We start from the raw sequence: 14,049 nt of genomic DNA on the forward strand, positions 1-14,049 counted from the left end.
CTATACATGTGCTAAAGTATTACTTGAGTTATGAAAAGGATGTAAGTTGTAACGTTTAGAACATGGGGGTGGTGTTTTCTCCATGATGATGCATGGCTCCTATTAGGTTATTTTTAGTTAACCATGTCCTGTGTCTGGAAAAGAAAAACTTACTTGGTACCCTTCAGCATTCCTGAATGGGACATTTCTAGTTCTTGAGTTGTTGTTAACATGTTATCTTGGGCAGCAATGCTTTTCCTCCATCTTTTTTTTCTCATGAGGTTGATTACTGTTCCTGCCATGGTCATTGCCAGATTTCTTCTTTAGGAATCTTACCTGTACTGGATCTGAGGGTTCCTGGTGAAAGTAACAGGAGTAAAGTGGTTTATTTTTCAAGAGCTGTGCTTGCTTGCTTAACTTACCTTCATGGAAATCATAAGACTCCTATTGATCTTTGAGGATTCTGCTGTGGCATCGTTGTTTGTGAATTATTTTTTGTTTTGTGACAACTGAAATCAAGGGATTCATTCTTGGGTTCAAACCTGCAGGCTGAGCATCTGATGGAGGCAGGAGACTTTCACCAGAGGTTCTTGTACTTAGAATTTTCTTCTCTCTACAGGTCTGAGTCAGAACCTGAGCTTGTTTAACTCCAGGGAAAATGTATAGCCCATCTGTTCATTGAAACTTTTCCCTGAAGGAATAATTGTAGAATATTTATCCTCTCAGTTTTAGTTGTGCTTTTTCAGATATTTAGTTGATACTTTTCAACTAAATTGTGTTTTTGTTTTTCAAAGGTCTACTGAATGGATGTATTCTTGAAACACATTTTAAGAGTATTGCAAAACTTCTCTAACTTGTAAAGACAGGGAAGAACTCAAGTCTCACTTTACTAAGAATGGGGAAATAAGATTAATGAACTGCTGCTCCCAAGAAGAATATAGTGAATCCTCTGAGACTTCTGTTCTAGAAGACAGTATGCAAACCTCTGGGGTTACTCTGCTAAATTATTTATCTGAATACCATTGCATATCTGTTTTTAAAATACTCTTAACAGTGTAATAAGTTGTTGCATTCTTTTGAGGGGACACTAATGATTTTGCAATATAGTATCTCTATCTTTGCTTTAGAAATTAAAATTATTGATTACATTTGGTAGGTAGTTTATGTAATAAAGCAAGGCAGCATTCAAATTTTAATCAACATTTCCTTTCATGGATCTTCTCTAAAAGGTCTGAAAAGGAAAAAGCATATAGATAATGTAAAGCAATTAAGAAAAGAAGAGAATAAAACTTTTTTTTTTTTTTTTTTTTTTTCCTGGATGAGAAGGTTGTATTTTGCCTGAGAAATCATGAATTATTGTAGAGTAAGTTAACATTTAGGCTAACATTTTCATGAGAAGAACAGAGACAACATAATTATGAAGGTGCTTTAGGTACAAATATGGTTCAGGTGGAACCAAATTACATTCGTTCATTTTTTTAGGATGTTCGAATGAATATTATGCTAGCTGAAGAAACCACTAAGTCTCCTCTATATGAGGAAGCTAACACAAAATAAGTTGTGGTATGAATTTAAATAAAATAGCTATTCGGCCCTAACTACTTTTGTGAACTATTTTATTCTATGCCACAAATGATTATTTTTTCCCAGTTTAGCTGACTTGAAAAACATGCAAGTTCCCTTCAATCCAATGAAGAGTAAATATTTGTGTAGGGAGTGAGTACAGAATAGTTATTACATTAAAAAAAAAAAAAAAGCATTGTTAGTTTATTCAGTGTTTCATTAGCCTGCTTAAAAGCATCATTAGGACAGAATTCAGTATCATGATGCAAAAGTGTTCTTAAAAATACATCTGTTATAAATGGACTTAGAGCAAAATATCTTCACTTAAAGAATATTTATGAAAAAATTGTTTACATTTTTGAAATGATGATACAACTGCAGATAGTAAGTTTGATATGCTTTCACTAGAAACAAAGATGCTAGTCATGCAGATGCACTGATGGTTACATGTAATAAATTAGTGGACTCATTAACCATGTTAGATTTACTTAGTTGATATATAAGGCTAAATTAGATGAAAGGATTAACAATGTCTACTTTGTAGGATTTAGTCTAAGTTATTTTTACTAATGTTAAAATTACAAAACAGACAAACACCTTCATTCTCTTGTATAACACTGAGTGAATATAACAAAATTCCTTCGTATTGTTGCTTATATAATAGGTGGTACAAGAAAACTAAATGAACACAAGAGCTACTGTACGTCCAGTGACTTCTGAAGCTGGCTACTGCTCTTCTGCTTATTGGCTTTCAAACACAGTGAACTCTGGACACAAATATGGAAACTGTTAGATGGGAAAATCAGAAAATCATTGAATATATGCATCTCTTAAGCCTTAAAGAAATAATATTGATTCTGTATTAATGTATTTAAATATGATACAGATTTTGACATTTCTTAAGAATGTCAAATACTTTATTTTGCTTGTCTTCAGTTAGTATAAACTTCTAAAACAAAATGCTTTATTTTTCAGGATCTTTGATCATGTTAAGATTTATGGTCTTAGAATGTCTTTCTCTGTATTTCTTAAATATACTTTGTTTGGTTATATGTCTTTCTAAGAAAATAGAAAAACTGGGATTAGAGCTGCATGGAAACAAACAGCGTTTGGAACAAGCCCAGCAGGATGTGACAGGAGCCAGAGAGGAGTGTCTAAAACTGACAGAACTGCTGAGTAAATCTGAGCACCAACTGCACCTCACCAGGTACCCCTTATCCTATTACATGCTATAGTACCAATTTCATTCTGCTAATTTTTGCCACAGGCTTCCCAACAGTTGTTATAGGTACTTGAAATTATTGGCTACATGTGCAGCCCCCAATCATATTAAAAATGGAGATTTAAATTAAAAAAAAAAGAAAAGAAAAGAAAAAAGAAAAGAGCTATGAACTGTGATTTCTGAAGGTGAATTACTAGGGTGAAGAATAGGCAATGTTTAGCTACAGTGGTGTACTTCGGGGCAGAAAGAGCATCGAAAAGCACAATTGTGTTCTGTTCTTGTCATGTTTGATAGAACAAAGATATATTAAAATACATTTTAGATCATATTGTATGGCACCTTAAAGCATAGGAATTCATATATTGATAATGTGAAGCTACGGCAGCAGAACGACAAGAGCATATCAATGTACATGACTGTTGAGCTTCATGAAAGATTAAACAGTCAAAAAGCAATTTTACAGCATGTTCAAAGTATGTTCAAATGACTTTCCAAAGTCGAGAGGAGGCACAGTGCAAACAGTGTGAGACTTTCCATGAGTTTATCCCATCCAAGAATGGAATGAAAATGCCCGAAGGCATTTACTCTACTACTGGGTATGCCTTGCTAGAAAACTTCAGGAGGTTAACTCACCAATAATTCTTTTCAGTTTCCATTTTGGCATCTGTAGGAATATTTCCCTTTGCGGCTCAACTTTTTTTGTGTGTTTCTGAGGCTTTTTTGTCCAAGAGTGGACATCCAGAAACAAATCTGTAGGCTTTTATGAAGTCTTTTATTGTCTTCAGAAACAATTTGATTCAGTCTTCAGAAACAATTTGATTTAGTTTAAATTTTACACAGGGGAGGAAAAAAAAAAAAGAAAGAAAAAAAAAAAAGAACTCAGATTTTTATCACTTAACAGACTGCTTGCATGTTTATCCAAGTCTTGTACTCTTCAGGCTTTGTGAGAATTCTGCCATTGAGTAAATGGAAATAAAATAGTCTCATATAAACTATTAAATTCAATGAATCGCTTTTTTTATTCAGCTACATTTCTGTGCAATTCAGAGCACGGTAGTTTAACAGATGGAAGAAAGTACCACTCTGACAGCCTGTATTTAGAGAAAAAATATGCTAGAGGTTAATGAACTTGAAAAAAGTTTGGGGTGAGTTGTTAAGATATCCAAACTTTGGATTTAGCAGAACTTTATTAATAATGATTTGTTTTGATAGTTAACCAAATGGCTTACCAAACTGCTTTTAGCAAGAGGATGATTATATGCAATAGGGCTTTGGATATCTTGGAGGAAATCTGACTAGCCAATATATTTTTGTTAAAATACTGAACTTCTAAAAATGGGACCACTGATACTTTTTCACAGCGTGGTCCTTAAAGCTGAATACCTAGTGTATGGATGATTCAAGCAGCTTTTCAATCTACTATCCCTGGCTCAGAAAGCTCCTGAGCTGCAAATCACTGGAGGCTGAAACAGTATTTTGGGGAAGTAAATCTCTGTGCTTGCCTGTCTTGATACTGTTTCATAGACACCTACTGGAGACAGATGCTGCAGCACACTGACCACTCTTATGGTCTATTTTTTTTCTTTCTTGTTTTATTAATTTGCATTCAGGATACGGTCTTTGCATGTAAGTGTTAAAATATGCTTTCTATACTGACGTATAATTGTCAGAACACTTTTACCTATTAAAGCATGAGAAGTCAGATCAGATCCTGCTCCTTGATATTCCTCGAAATCTAGAGTTCCGTATTCTGTGTAGCTTCTTCCATCATACTTATCTTTTGAGTGTGTGACTGCTTTCCAGGAATACATTTGGTGATGTTGCTGTCACCATTAAAAAAATAATAATAATGAGAGATTTATCACTCCTGAGGTGTTACCTGTTGTCCTCACCTACTTATGCTGGTAGGGCTGGGTTAGAGCTGTTCTCACATTCTTCCGCCCACACTTGCAGAGGAAAAGATCTACTACAAAAATTAAACTAGTCCCCAGCATCTACTCTTTCTTCCTCTCAGATTACTTCCTGCCAGAACAGATTTTCCAGGTTAGTGAAAGTTTAAAAAATTACAAATCTGTAGTGCCACCAGAGTTTTGCTTTGTGAAGCAAACCATGTTTTTAATGGTTTTATGCATCCATAGTTTTAGCATCTGAACTTGATTCACTTGCAGTCTGCCTGTTTTTATTCTCTATTTCTTTCACTTAAAATGGCAGCTGTGCTAGTGAAAATAGTTCAAGGGTAGTGGTAATGGCAATCCTATGGGAGTTACAGACTCATTCACTGTGCCACTTGCCAAGGAAAACAGATTTTAAGCTCTAGAGTCCTGCCTATGGGAGGCTGCTGCAGAAATTGCACTGATTTAGTGTGTCTCTTGGGTATTCTGGCCTTGGCCTCATCTTGCAGATTTCCCTATTTTCAGGACAGAACCAGCTGGTCAAATCCAAGTCTCTTCACAAAGCTGGACTTGCAGGAGGCCTGTACCACTGCCACACTGTGGATAGTCTTTCTGTTGCCTTGAATGAACTAAGTTGCTCTGACAAAAAGTAGAGGTTGCTGAGGATCCTTTGTTTTGTATGAATTGGTATATTACTAAAGAGAAAGTTGATTCTGGATATTGTAAATAGAGTAATAAAATGTGTACGAAAACATTGGATTTAAATATATGAAAAGCAGACAATGAATATTGTAGGTAAGAGGATTAATGAGAAAGTATACGCAATCCTAGTCTAGATTTCTTTTCCTAGAGAAAAAGAAAATCTCTGCAAAACTATTCTTTCTTCCGAACTTCCACTTCTTATATTGTATCCTTTTTTTAAACACTGATGATATATATCAACTAAATGATTTCTAAATTAAATGTACTTGTGAAAAAAAGGTTACAGTTAGCTATTCTAAAATATTTCCACAGAGTTTAGGTTTGCCTTTCCCTGTAACCTTTGTGATGGAGCAGTATGGAACAGAGGACTGTGTGGAGCGATACGTGGCTCCACAGCATAAGATTCAACAGCAGAAAATGCACATCTACTAAATAGCAAAGATTTCTATGTTCCCAAATGACTGGGAAAATACAGACCTTTTGCAATATAGTTTTGATGAATTGATTATCAGTCATGTAATTTGACAGGCCTCGTACTGCTATGAGACTGACCATGTTTGTTTTAAGTTATATTTTAAGGTTTTAGACTCTCCTTTATGTTTTTCTTTCTTTCCCTTCTGGTGTTTCAGCTTTGTGGGTACTTACAGGAAAGCTATCATAATGGAAGAATCTTCTGAAATTACCTCTCAAATCAATGTGATTGCCAAATGAAGCTTATCTAAGTCTATTTTCAGAGAATCAGGTCTGTTGTTCTTGGTTCGTGAGAAAATAATTATTAAAAATCATGTTACTGTGCTAGTGGAAAAAATTACACAGAACATGCAAGATATTAACAATCTGCACAGATTTTAGCATGTCATCTCATTTAATAATTTTTTTCACTCTTTTTACGTAATAGAATAATCATTAACAATATTTCCTATTTTCGTTACAACCAGAAGGAATGGTTTGGTTTGTAATCAGATGTGGTTTCTATTTGCATATGCCTATGAAGTCGAATAAGTTTGAAGCAGTGCATAAGTCATTGAACCCAAAATATGACTTCGTGTGACACCTTTCCTTTTCTCAGGCATGGAGACAGAGAGGAGATTCATGATATGTTTGACTAAAATGTCATCAAATTTGCTGGGAGATATAATTGAAGCAAGTGTATTTTATTTGCTGGTATGCACCATACTGAGCAGTATTGAATGTCACCTTTTAGATGAGGCAAAATTACTGAAACAATAGAAGAAACCATGCTTAGAGTTCCAGATATGTGACCTGCCAAGATAATCTGAATACTTGTTTGACTCTCTTGAAACATTAAAAAAAAAAAAAAAAAAGAGAGAGAGAGGGAATAAAGGTCTATATTATGGTAAGGACAGTGGCTGTTTCAGTTCTCGATTTGCAGTTATGTGGTTCTCTTTTTTTTTTTTTTTTTTTTTTTTTGCCCCATTTCTTCATTTTTAAAGATCAGATGACGAAACATCTCTAGAAAGTAGCATGTCCAAGTAAGTGGCACGTTGGGTGCATAGTTGTTCTTAGCAGTACTGTAGCCTTTGTGGTTTCAGATACCTGCTGTGGATCAGTGCTTCTAGCAGCCTAGTTTCAGTAACTCCATTAACATTAATTGTAATACATGTATAATAAATAAGGCACATCAATCTCATTCCACCTCCAGGTTCTTGTGGCATTAGTTAATCACAGAGGCTCTGCTGTCGTGCTTTTGGATGTCACCAGAATTCCTTGCTAGTATTGCAGTGTGCCTCGTGCCTCGATTGACGCATTTAAGCTGTGCTATTATCTTCTAAAATATAAGCTAACTTCTCTGTTTACAGAAGGGGGCTATACATAGCCATCTATGTAATTGAACAGTACCTAACATTATCTGTTGGGTTTTTCTAGTGACATCTGTTAGCTAGCAGCATACTTACTGTGGTGCTTTTTCAACAATTTTAGCATGTCAGAAACAGCCCATCATCTAAGCTGGAAAGGATATAACATTCTAAGAAAAATGCTGTTACTAATATTAAATTGTTGCGATATGTTTCATGTTGCTAGACTGACTGATTAGTGAAAGGACCAGTAACACTTCTACGGGGGGAACAGAATTGAGGTGTAAGCTGTGATTGATTTCTTAATATTTTTGTTTAAATTGCGTTAATTTTGTGCAAAAGCATTATTTTAAAATGCAGGGAGGAGTGATAACACAAAACAACTCTTGATACCTAATAAACTTTTTAGATTCTGCTTCATATGTTTACTTTTCATTAAATTTAGGGATGGTTGTGACTGTTGTTGTGATTCAGTCAACATTTATTTCTATCTGTTTTTCATATACAAAGGCACTGGGATGCCAGAAAATAAACTGTTAACGGAGAATTAACTTCTTTGGCATGCTTTCATACTTATCTTCCAAATTAAAGAAAATGAAATGGGCAGAAGCAGAGTGTAGATTACCTCCTTTTTGTCAAAAATGGTGGGAATTTGAAAATTAATAATAAAAAAGGGAACAGATGCAGTAACATGCCAGAGGGAGATTAATGTGGAGAGTAAAATCTGTGAGCAACAAAACTGAAGCAAACTGAATCAGTGGGAGGTGGTTGTACAATCAAAATCAGGATAAAAGAGAAATTACAAACAACCCTGCACTTGTCAAAGTAGTAGTAATGAAATCCTGACTCTGCCAGCAGCGCGAACCTGTGTTAGCACTTTGGGGTAAGGCCGGGAGCCGGGTGCCAGGTAGGAGGGCAGCGCGAGGTTGCTGGGCTGCAGCCATCGCGTGCCGAACAGATGGCCGCGAAAGCTGGCCGGGGAGGGGCTCCTTAGCAGAACTAATCAGACAGTAACAGATAGGGCAGCTGGGAGGACTGACCACGGCGCGCCGAGCGGCGGGGAGGCCGCAGCCCGCCCCGATGTGTGCAGTGGTGCGCCCGGGGCGCCGCGAGAAGACCTTGCCGTGTCTTTCGAGCCCAAACTTCAGTGAGACACGGGGCCTGCCGCCCTCACAGCTCGCACTGCCCGCGACCTGCCCAAACACCATCGCGCCAGGCCCCGCGCGTGATAACGTTGCCTGTTTTCCTCCGCTACTTGGCAGCGTCATGACGGCCCGGCTCGGGCATTGCGTGCGTGCAGGAGCGCAGGATGCTGGATGGGGCAGGGGCTGGATGCAGCACGTGCGAAGGCCGCCCCGCTGCCGGGGAGCCCCTGGCGAGGTGCAGGGCGGCCCCTTGCTCCGGCCTGCCCAGCGCCGGCACTGAGCCTTGCCATGGCCGTGCTCGGGGCAGAGGTGCTGAGAGCTCGTGCGAAGCGCCTGGAGGCCCCTGCCCTCCGCTCGGGAGGCGCAGGAGCGGTCCTGCTCGTGCGAGGAGGAAATATGGGCAGGATTTCTTGTGCGAGCAAGGGGTCGTCATGTGAGGGAGGATTAGAGGGTCGTGCCCCGTGCAGACAACTGTCCGCTTGGAAGGGAAGCAAACGCAAAATTGTATCAAGGAAGGAAGGGGATAACCCCCCCACTCCCAAGTATAAGAGGAGAAACCTGACTTATTAGTAGCCAATTTGATTCATTGCAGTAGGTGACACTTTTTAGACAATTCTAACAAAGAAATCTGCATCTCTTGCATCTGCTTTTGAACTTGTATGTCTCTCTTGCAGAAGGTTTATAACTTGGCTCAATTATTCATTTTGAGCGGGGAGGGGAGGAAACATTACAGGGATTTGAAATAGGTGGTATAACACAGCCATATGCTATTTATGCAGCAGTTTCTGCAATAAATCTAATTTGGTGCTGTCAAAAAAAATTAGACTTATTTGATATAGCAGCACATTAGTAAATGATTGTGGTAGCTTTGAAAGTTGTCATTCACTCTGCTTTACTCAGAACCTTGCAAGCTTTTTTTTTTTAATTTTAATTCTTTCCTTTTTTTTTTTTCCCTGAGCAAATCTGTGAAAAATCTCTCAGTTCTTTGTCCTGCAGCTGTAGAAACTACAAATATTTCTACAACTGCAAAGAAGGTCTTGCTTTAAGGTAGTGAAGAAGGAGATGGAAGAAAAAATAACCTCTATTATTAGCAATTAACTGAATGTATAGGCAGAAAAAATCAATAGAGTGGAGGGGGGAAGAGATGCATATCTCCCTTGCCTGCAGGTTTTTTTGTAGTGCAGCTGAAATTGTTTATCTCATTATATGGCATGTAGATAAATTAGCTGCTCTGCGTTATTATAGAAGGTAAAATATTTTACCTGCCATGGTAAGACCATATGCTGCTTTACGAAGAGTGATACTGGATGATTTGAAATGAATCGGGGCTCTCGTCTTCTGGCAGTGGCTTTTAGAAATTTCTGAGCTTTGCTTCAAAATAATACACAATTATTTAAATATCTTTTTATTATTTATTTAAACACTTAAAATTACTACACATATTTAAAGGCCATTAATGAAGTTTTAAAACAGGAATAGAGAAAATCTAAATACAGAAATAAAGGAGAAATCTAAAATCATCAGTTAATTTGAGATACGAAAGTCTTTGTAAATCACCTTTTTTCATTTTCACAAAGTTTAAAACCTGGTGAACAATTTAATTTCTTATCCTACAGTACAAATTTCTCAAGGAAAAGGCAATAATACATTTGCAGAGTTTTGTCTTGGTTTTATCTCATTTTTTATTCTGTAGCTTTTGAACTGCAACTGCTCACATTGCATTTCTCTAATGATTTCATCCTTTATACATCGCATCAGGTTGTTGAGGCAGCCAAATTGCTCCTGCGTGCAGAGTGCCGCTCAGGAGCAGCATCGATACTTAAGGCGCTTCCGAGCGAGCAGTGAATTCAGACAAAATGCAGAAGAGACTGTAACTGCTATAGAAAACAAACATCTTATTTAAAAGGTCTTTGTTTTGGGCATTTATTATTCAGCACTAACAGTAATAAGTTTATGCGTGTATATCAACTATTTACTTTGATCTCATTCAAACTAGGTTTTCTGTTTGTGTGTGACTAATGACAACAGGATAATGATTCTTTTTTAAAGCCTAAAAATCTTTCAGACACACGTGTTAAAGCCTGCTGGATGTTTGCTGAATATGCTGCTGGAGAAATATTTCTGTTTCATCAATTGTAGGAATTTTCCTTCAAGTATATCTGAAAGATTATTTTTACACTAAGCAAAAATGTACTTTTTCTGTCAGCAGTTTTTTTTTTTTTAATTAACTTAAGCAATTTTAAAAGACGCTTTGTGCTTTCAAGAATATAATGAAAGTTTATTTTGTTCACATGCAGTATTTTTTTTTTTTAATACTCCTATGCAGGATTCTATTTCCAAAATTATTAGCTACGGGGGGGGAAAAAAAAAAAAAAGGAGACTTTATCAAAGTTGACATTTTAAGAACATTTGCTATAGGCTGTGCTATAGGCTGCACACTCTGTAAAAAGTGTTTGCAGGGGTGGATGGAGGTGTGTGGGGAGGGAACCCACAGCTACCTGCGCGCCTGCTTGGGCTGCCGCGCTGCTCTCGTCACACCCTTGCTCAGTTCCCTAGCGCTGGTGATTGGTCGTGGGGGAAGATCGGGAGCGGGAGAAGCCTGTCCCGAGCGGGAGCAGCTCTGCGCCCGCTGCCGGCGGCTCCGCAGGGCTCACCTGCTTCCCGCGCCGCCGGCCGCGCCGGCTTCGCGCTCCCGCCACCGATGGTTGTCTCTCTGCTCTAGGTGAATATCCAAAGTCCTGCAGTTTTGCAGGAATAGGAGCACCTGTTTGGATTATCTTCTCCTTGATGTTCACGTGCCTTCTACAGGGCTTAAATCAAACTAAAGAGTAAGGATCTCTCTGTGGTCAGGTGGGCCACTGCTGCATGTTCTTGCTCCTAAGCTCCTCTTCCATGCCTTTCCAGTGCACCTTCGTTTCCTAAGAAAGAAGCTAATAGCCACAGAAAATGTTCCCTTTAAAATGCAGGCACTAGTCCCTATATGAAGGATGTAACGGTAACAAGGTTCTGTCAGTTTTACGTTGTTATTCAGCTAAACTTCCATGATATTTGTTGGTGCAATTTTTATTAGCATCAAATTCAGACCTAGCATAAGTATAACTGTGTTTCTGCTAATGAGGTTGGATTACCTTCTGGATTTGCTCCCAGAAAGCTTTACTTTAAATTCCTTTTGGGTAAAAGGGTAATAAAATGGGTGGTTCATTATAATTGTATATAAAACTTAAAATATATATTTTATTTTTTTATTTTTGATACCATATTTCATCTTGCTGAAATAATTCTTTTTTTTTCTTTCTTTTTTTTTTCCTTTTTACTTTTGAAGGAAGCCAAGATCTATGTGGGGGAATTGAAAGGTATTTATTATTTTGGAAGAATGAGACTGTTGAAGAGGTCATTTAATAATTCAGCAGCTAGTGGTTATCAGAATCTATTTGTGAAAAGAAATATGGGCACAGGAATTGCTAAAAATAATATATCCTGTTGACAATATGAATTTAGGCGCAGCCCTGATAAAAGAATCTTTGCAATTCACCTCAGCATGCAAAGCAGTATTTTAATACAGGTGCATGTGTGTGTTTTACAAGGTTTAAAAGCAGAAAAAAAAATCAGGAATATTTCATTTTTAAAGTATTGCATTTTAAACATCTGTAGGTAAGTAAAAAAAAAAAAAAAAAAAAAAAAAAAACTGTTCGGCAGGTAAAAATAATTTAAAATGATTGGCCCCTTTAGCTCTCTAAATTATTTTACTGTAATCTTATTCGTTCTGAGGTTCCTATTCTACCTTTGTTTATAGTAAATAGCTTTGTTACGCAGCATTAAATTGCCAGTCAAGAGATTTTCGTTTGTGATTTTATTTACAGTGTTTTTATTAAGCATTGCCCACTTCTTTGCATAGCTTTAAAAGTCTTTCCAAGCGATTCTGTCAGTCTTTGCGGAGAGACACAGATATGCAGAGAAATGTATTAGCTGTTGGTGCTAGCAAATGATCACTAAGATGTATTATTTTTACTTTGGTGTGATTTCTTCTTATACGCCAGACCAATCCTCACAAATGCAGAACTGTAAAGAACTTCGTCTTCTGCTGGTTAGCAGAAGTGGATTTAAATCCACGCCGACAGTTCATTTGACAATGACCTTGAGGGGCTTTGCTTCTTGAAGAAGAAAGCAGAAGCTTGCGGTAAACAAAGTTCACTTCTGACAGATGGATTGAATGACAGAAAGGTTGCGAGTGCCAGAATAGCCCTGGCAGAGGAGGAAATGTTCAGTGGAATCCAACAGGAGAGGAGGTGTGAACAGGTGCAGGGTTGCTGACGGAAGGGGAACCAGATGGAAGGAGCCAGAGCCAGTTTATTTAAAGGAAAAGGCAGAAAACACTGAAAGGCTGTGCGATCAGCGGCTAAAAGTGTGCATGGGAGAAGGTAAAAATTCACAAAGCAAAACTGCACAGTGGGATATCTAGCACTTACCATAATGGTAGTAATTTGCGAGTTTAGTTTTAAAGTTGCTATTGAGGTACATTTTTCCCTTACCCTTGACAGCATAAAGATGAGAGGTTTATAAGCTGACCCCAAGAAAAGAAAAGGCTTGACTGCCCGTTATCGCTAATACTAATGTGCAGACAAAGTTCCAGTCAGGATAATGTTAATATTGTGCTATAGTAAACCAGAGTAATGAAAGGCGAGGCTGGATTTTTATTTTTAAATAAAGCTTAAATCTAGCTCCTGGAATATGCGGGCGGATAAGTATGTCTTTTATTAGGATGTTTGGTAGCACCTGAGCAAATCAAGAACAGTCAGGTACAGTGCGACACTAGCCTAGTTTTTCTGCTAGCCTAGTTTTTCCTGCTTTTGGTCACAATTTTGTCGTATATGTGATGTCTTGCTGTATGTTGGGGGAAAAGTCTGGCTTAGCCTAGTTCAAATGCCACCCCCCACCCCATACCAAGTGCTTTCTGTGAGCTGGCCATCCTTCTGGAGAGCACTTGTTCCTGCTGCTGTTTCCCAGGCTCTTGGTGCAAGGCTTGGTCCTTTGCAAGCAGAGAATCTGTTCAAGTCACATTGACTTCCCTGACAGCCGGGTACAGCAGCCGCCTCGGAAGGATCAGGTCTACAACAGCGAGCTCCAACTACAAGTTCCGTGCCTGTCCCCACAGGGTCTGTGGGGTAGCGGGGCTCAGCAGCCGCCCGTAGCACATCTGTGAGCTCCTTCAGCTGCGCGCGTGGGGTCCGGGTCAGGCGTGGGCTCGCAGCCGCTTGCCGTTCGACTTAGCAACGCGAGCAGTGCCGCGCTCGTGCTGACTTTATGCCAGCTGCAAGAGGACAGATGATACCTGATTCAGCATAAAGCTTGCTGGTACAAAGTTAACCTACCAAAAACACTTTTTTTTTTTTTTTTTTTTTTTTTTTTTTTTTTTTTTTTTGGAATAAATTTGAACGGTCTGAGTAAGTTCATAGCAGATCAGGTCTCTACATCATTTAGCTGCATCATTTTTTGATTCAATACTAGGAGCCTGATGGCCAGATTTACTGTATTAGCAAGCTGAGCCTTAGAGTACAGTTTTGCAATTGCTCTAAGCTGCTCTAAGTCCATGCTGCTACTGAAAAGGCTAATCCCATCTTCTGCTATAGCCATATTTCCAGCCCCTTGCTTGTGCTGACAGGGGAAGGCAGACACCCGTATGATCAGATGGTTTGGGGAGCTGATCAAATCGAAGCAGAACCATTTGCTCT

The 14,049-nt window shown here is 38.4% G+C and overlaps 1 protein-coding gene across 1 annotated transcript in view; it reads left to right on the forward strand.

Moving 5' to 3' along the window:
• The window catches only part of SDCCAG8 (SHH signaling and ciliogenesis regulator SDCCAG8), a 101,380-nt gene that overhangs the window by 34,077 nt on the left and 53,254 nt on the right, over nucleotides 1-14,049 (forward strand). The window contains exon 13 of the mRNA XM_088524152.1: nucleotides 2,607-2,749. Within this exon, the coding sequence (XP_088380278.1) occupies nucleotides 2,607-2,749 (143 nt within the window). The remainder of the gene's footprint in view (nucleotides 1-2,606; nucleotides 2,750-14,049) is intronic.

Source organism: Tinamus guttatus, unplaced genomic scaffold (genome assembly GCF_059628265.1).
Source record: "Tinamus guttatus ecotype Peru unplaced genomic scaffold, ASM5962826v1 Tinamus_guttatus_pri_ptg000208l, whole genome shotgun sequence".
Taxonomy (NCBI): domain Eukaryota; kingdom Metazoa; phylum Chordata; class Aves; order Tinamiformes; family Tinamidae; genus Tinamus; species Tinamus guttatus.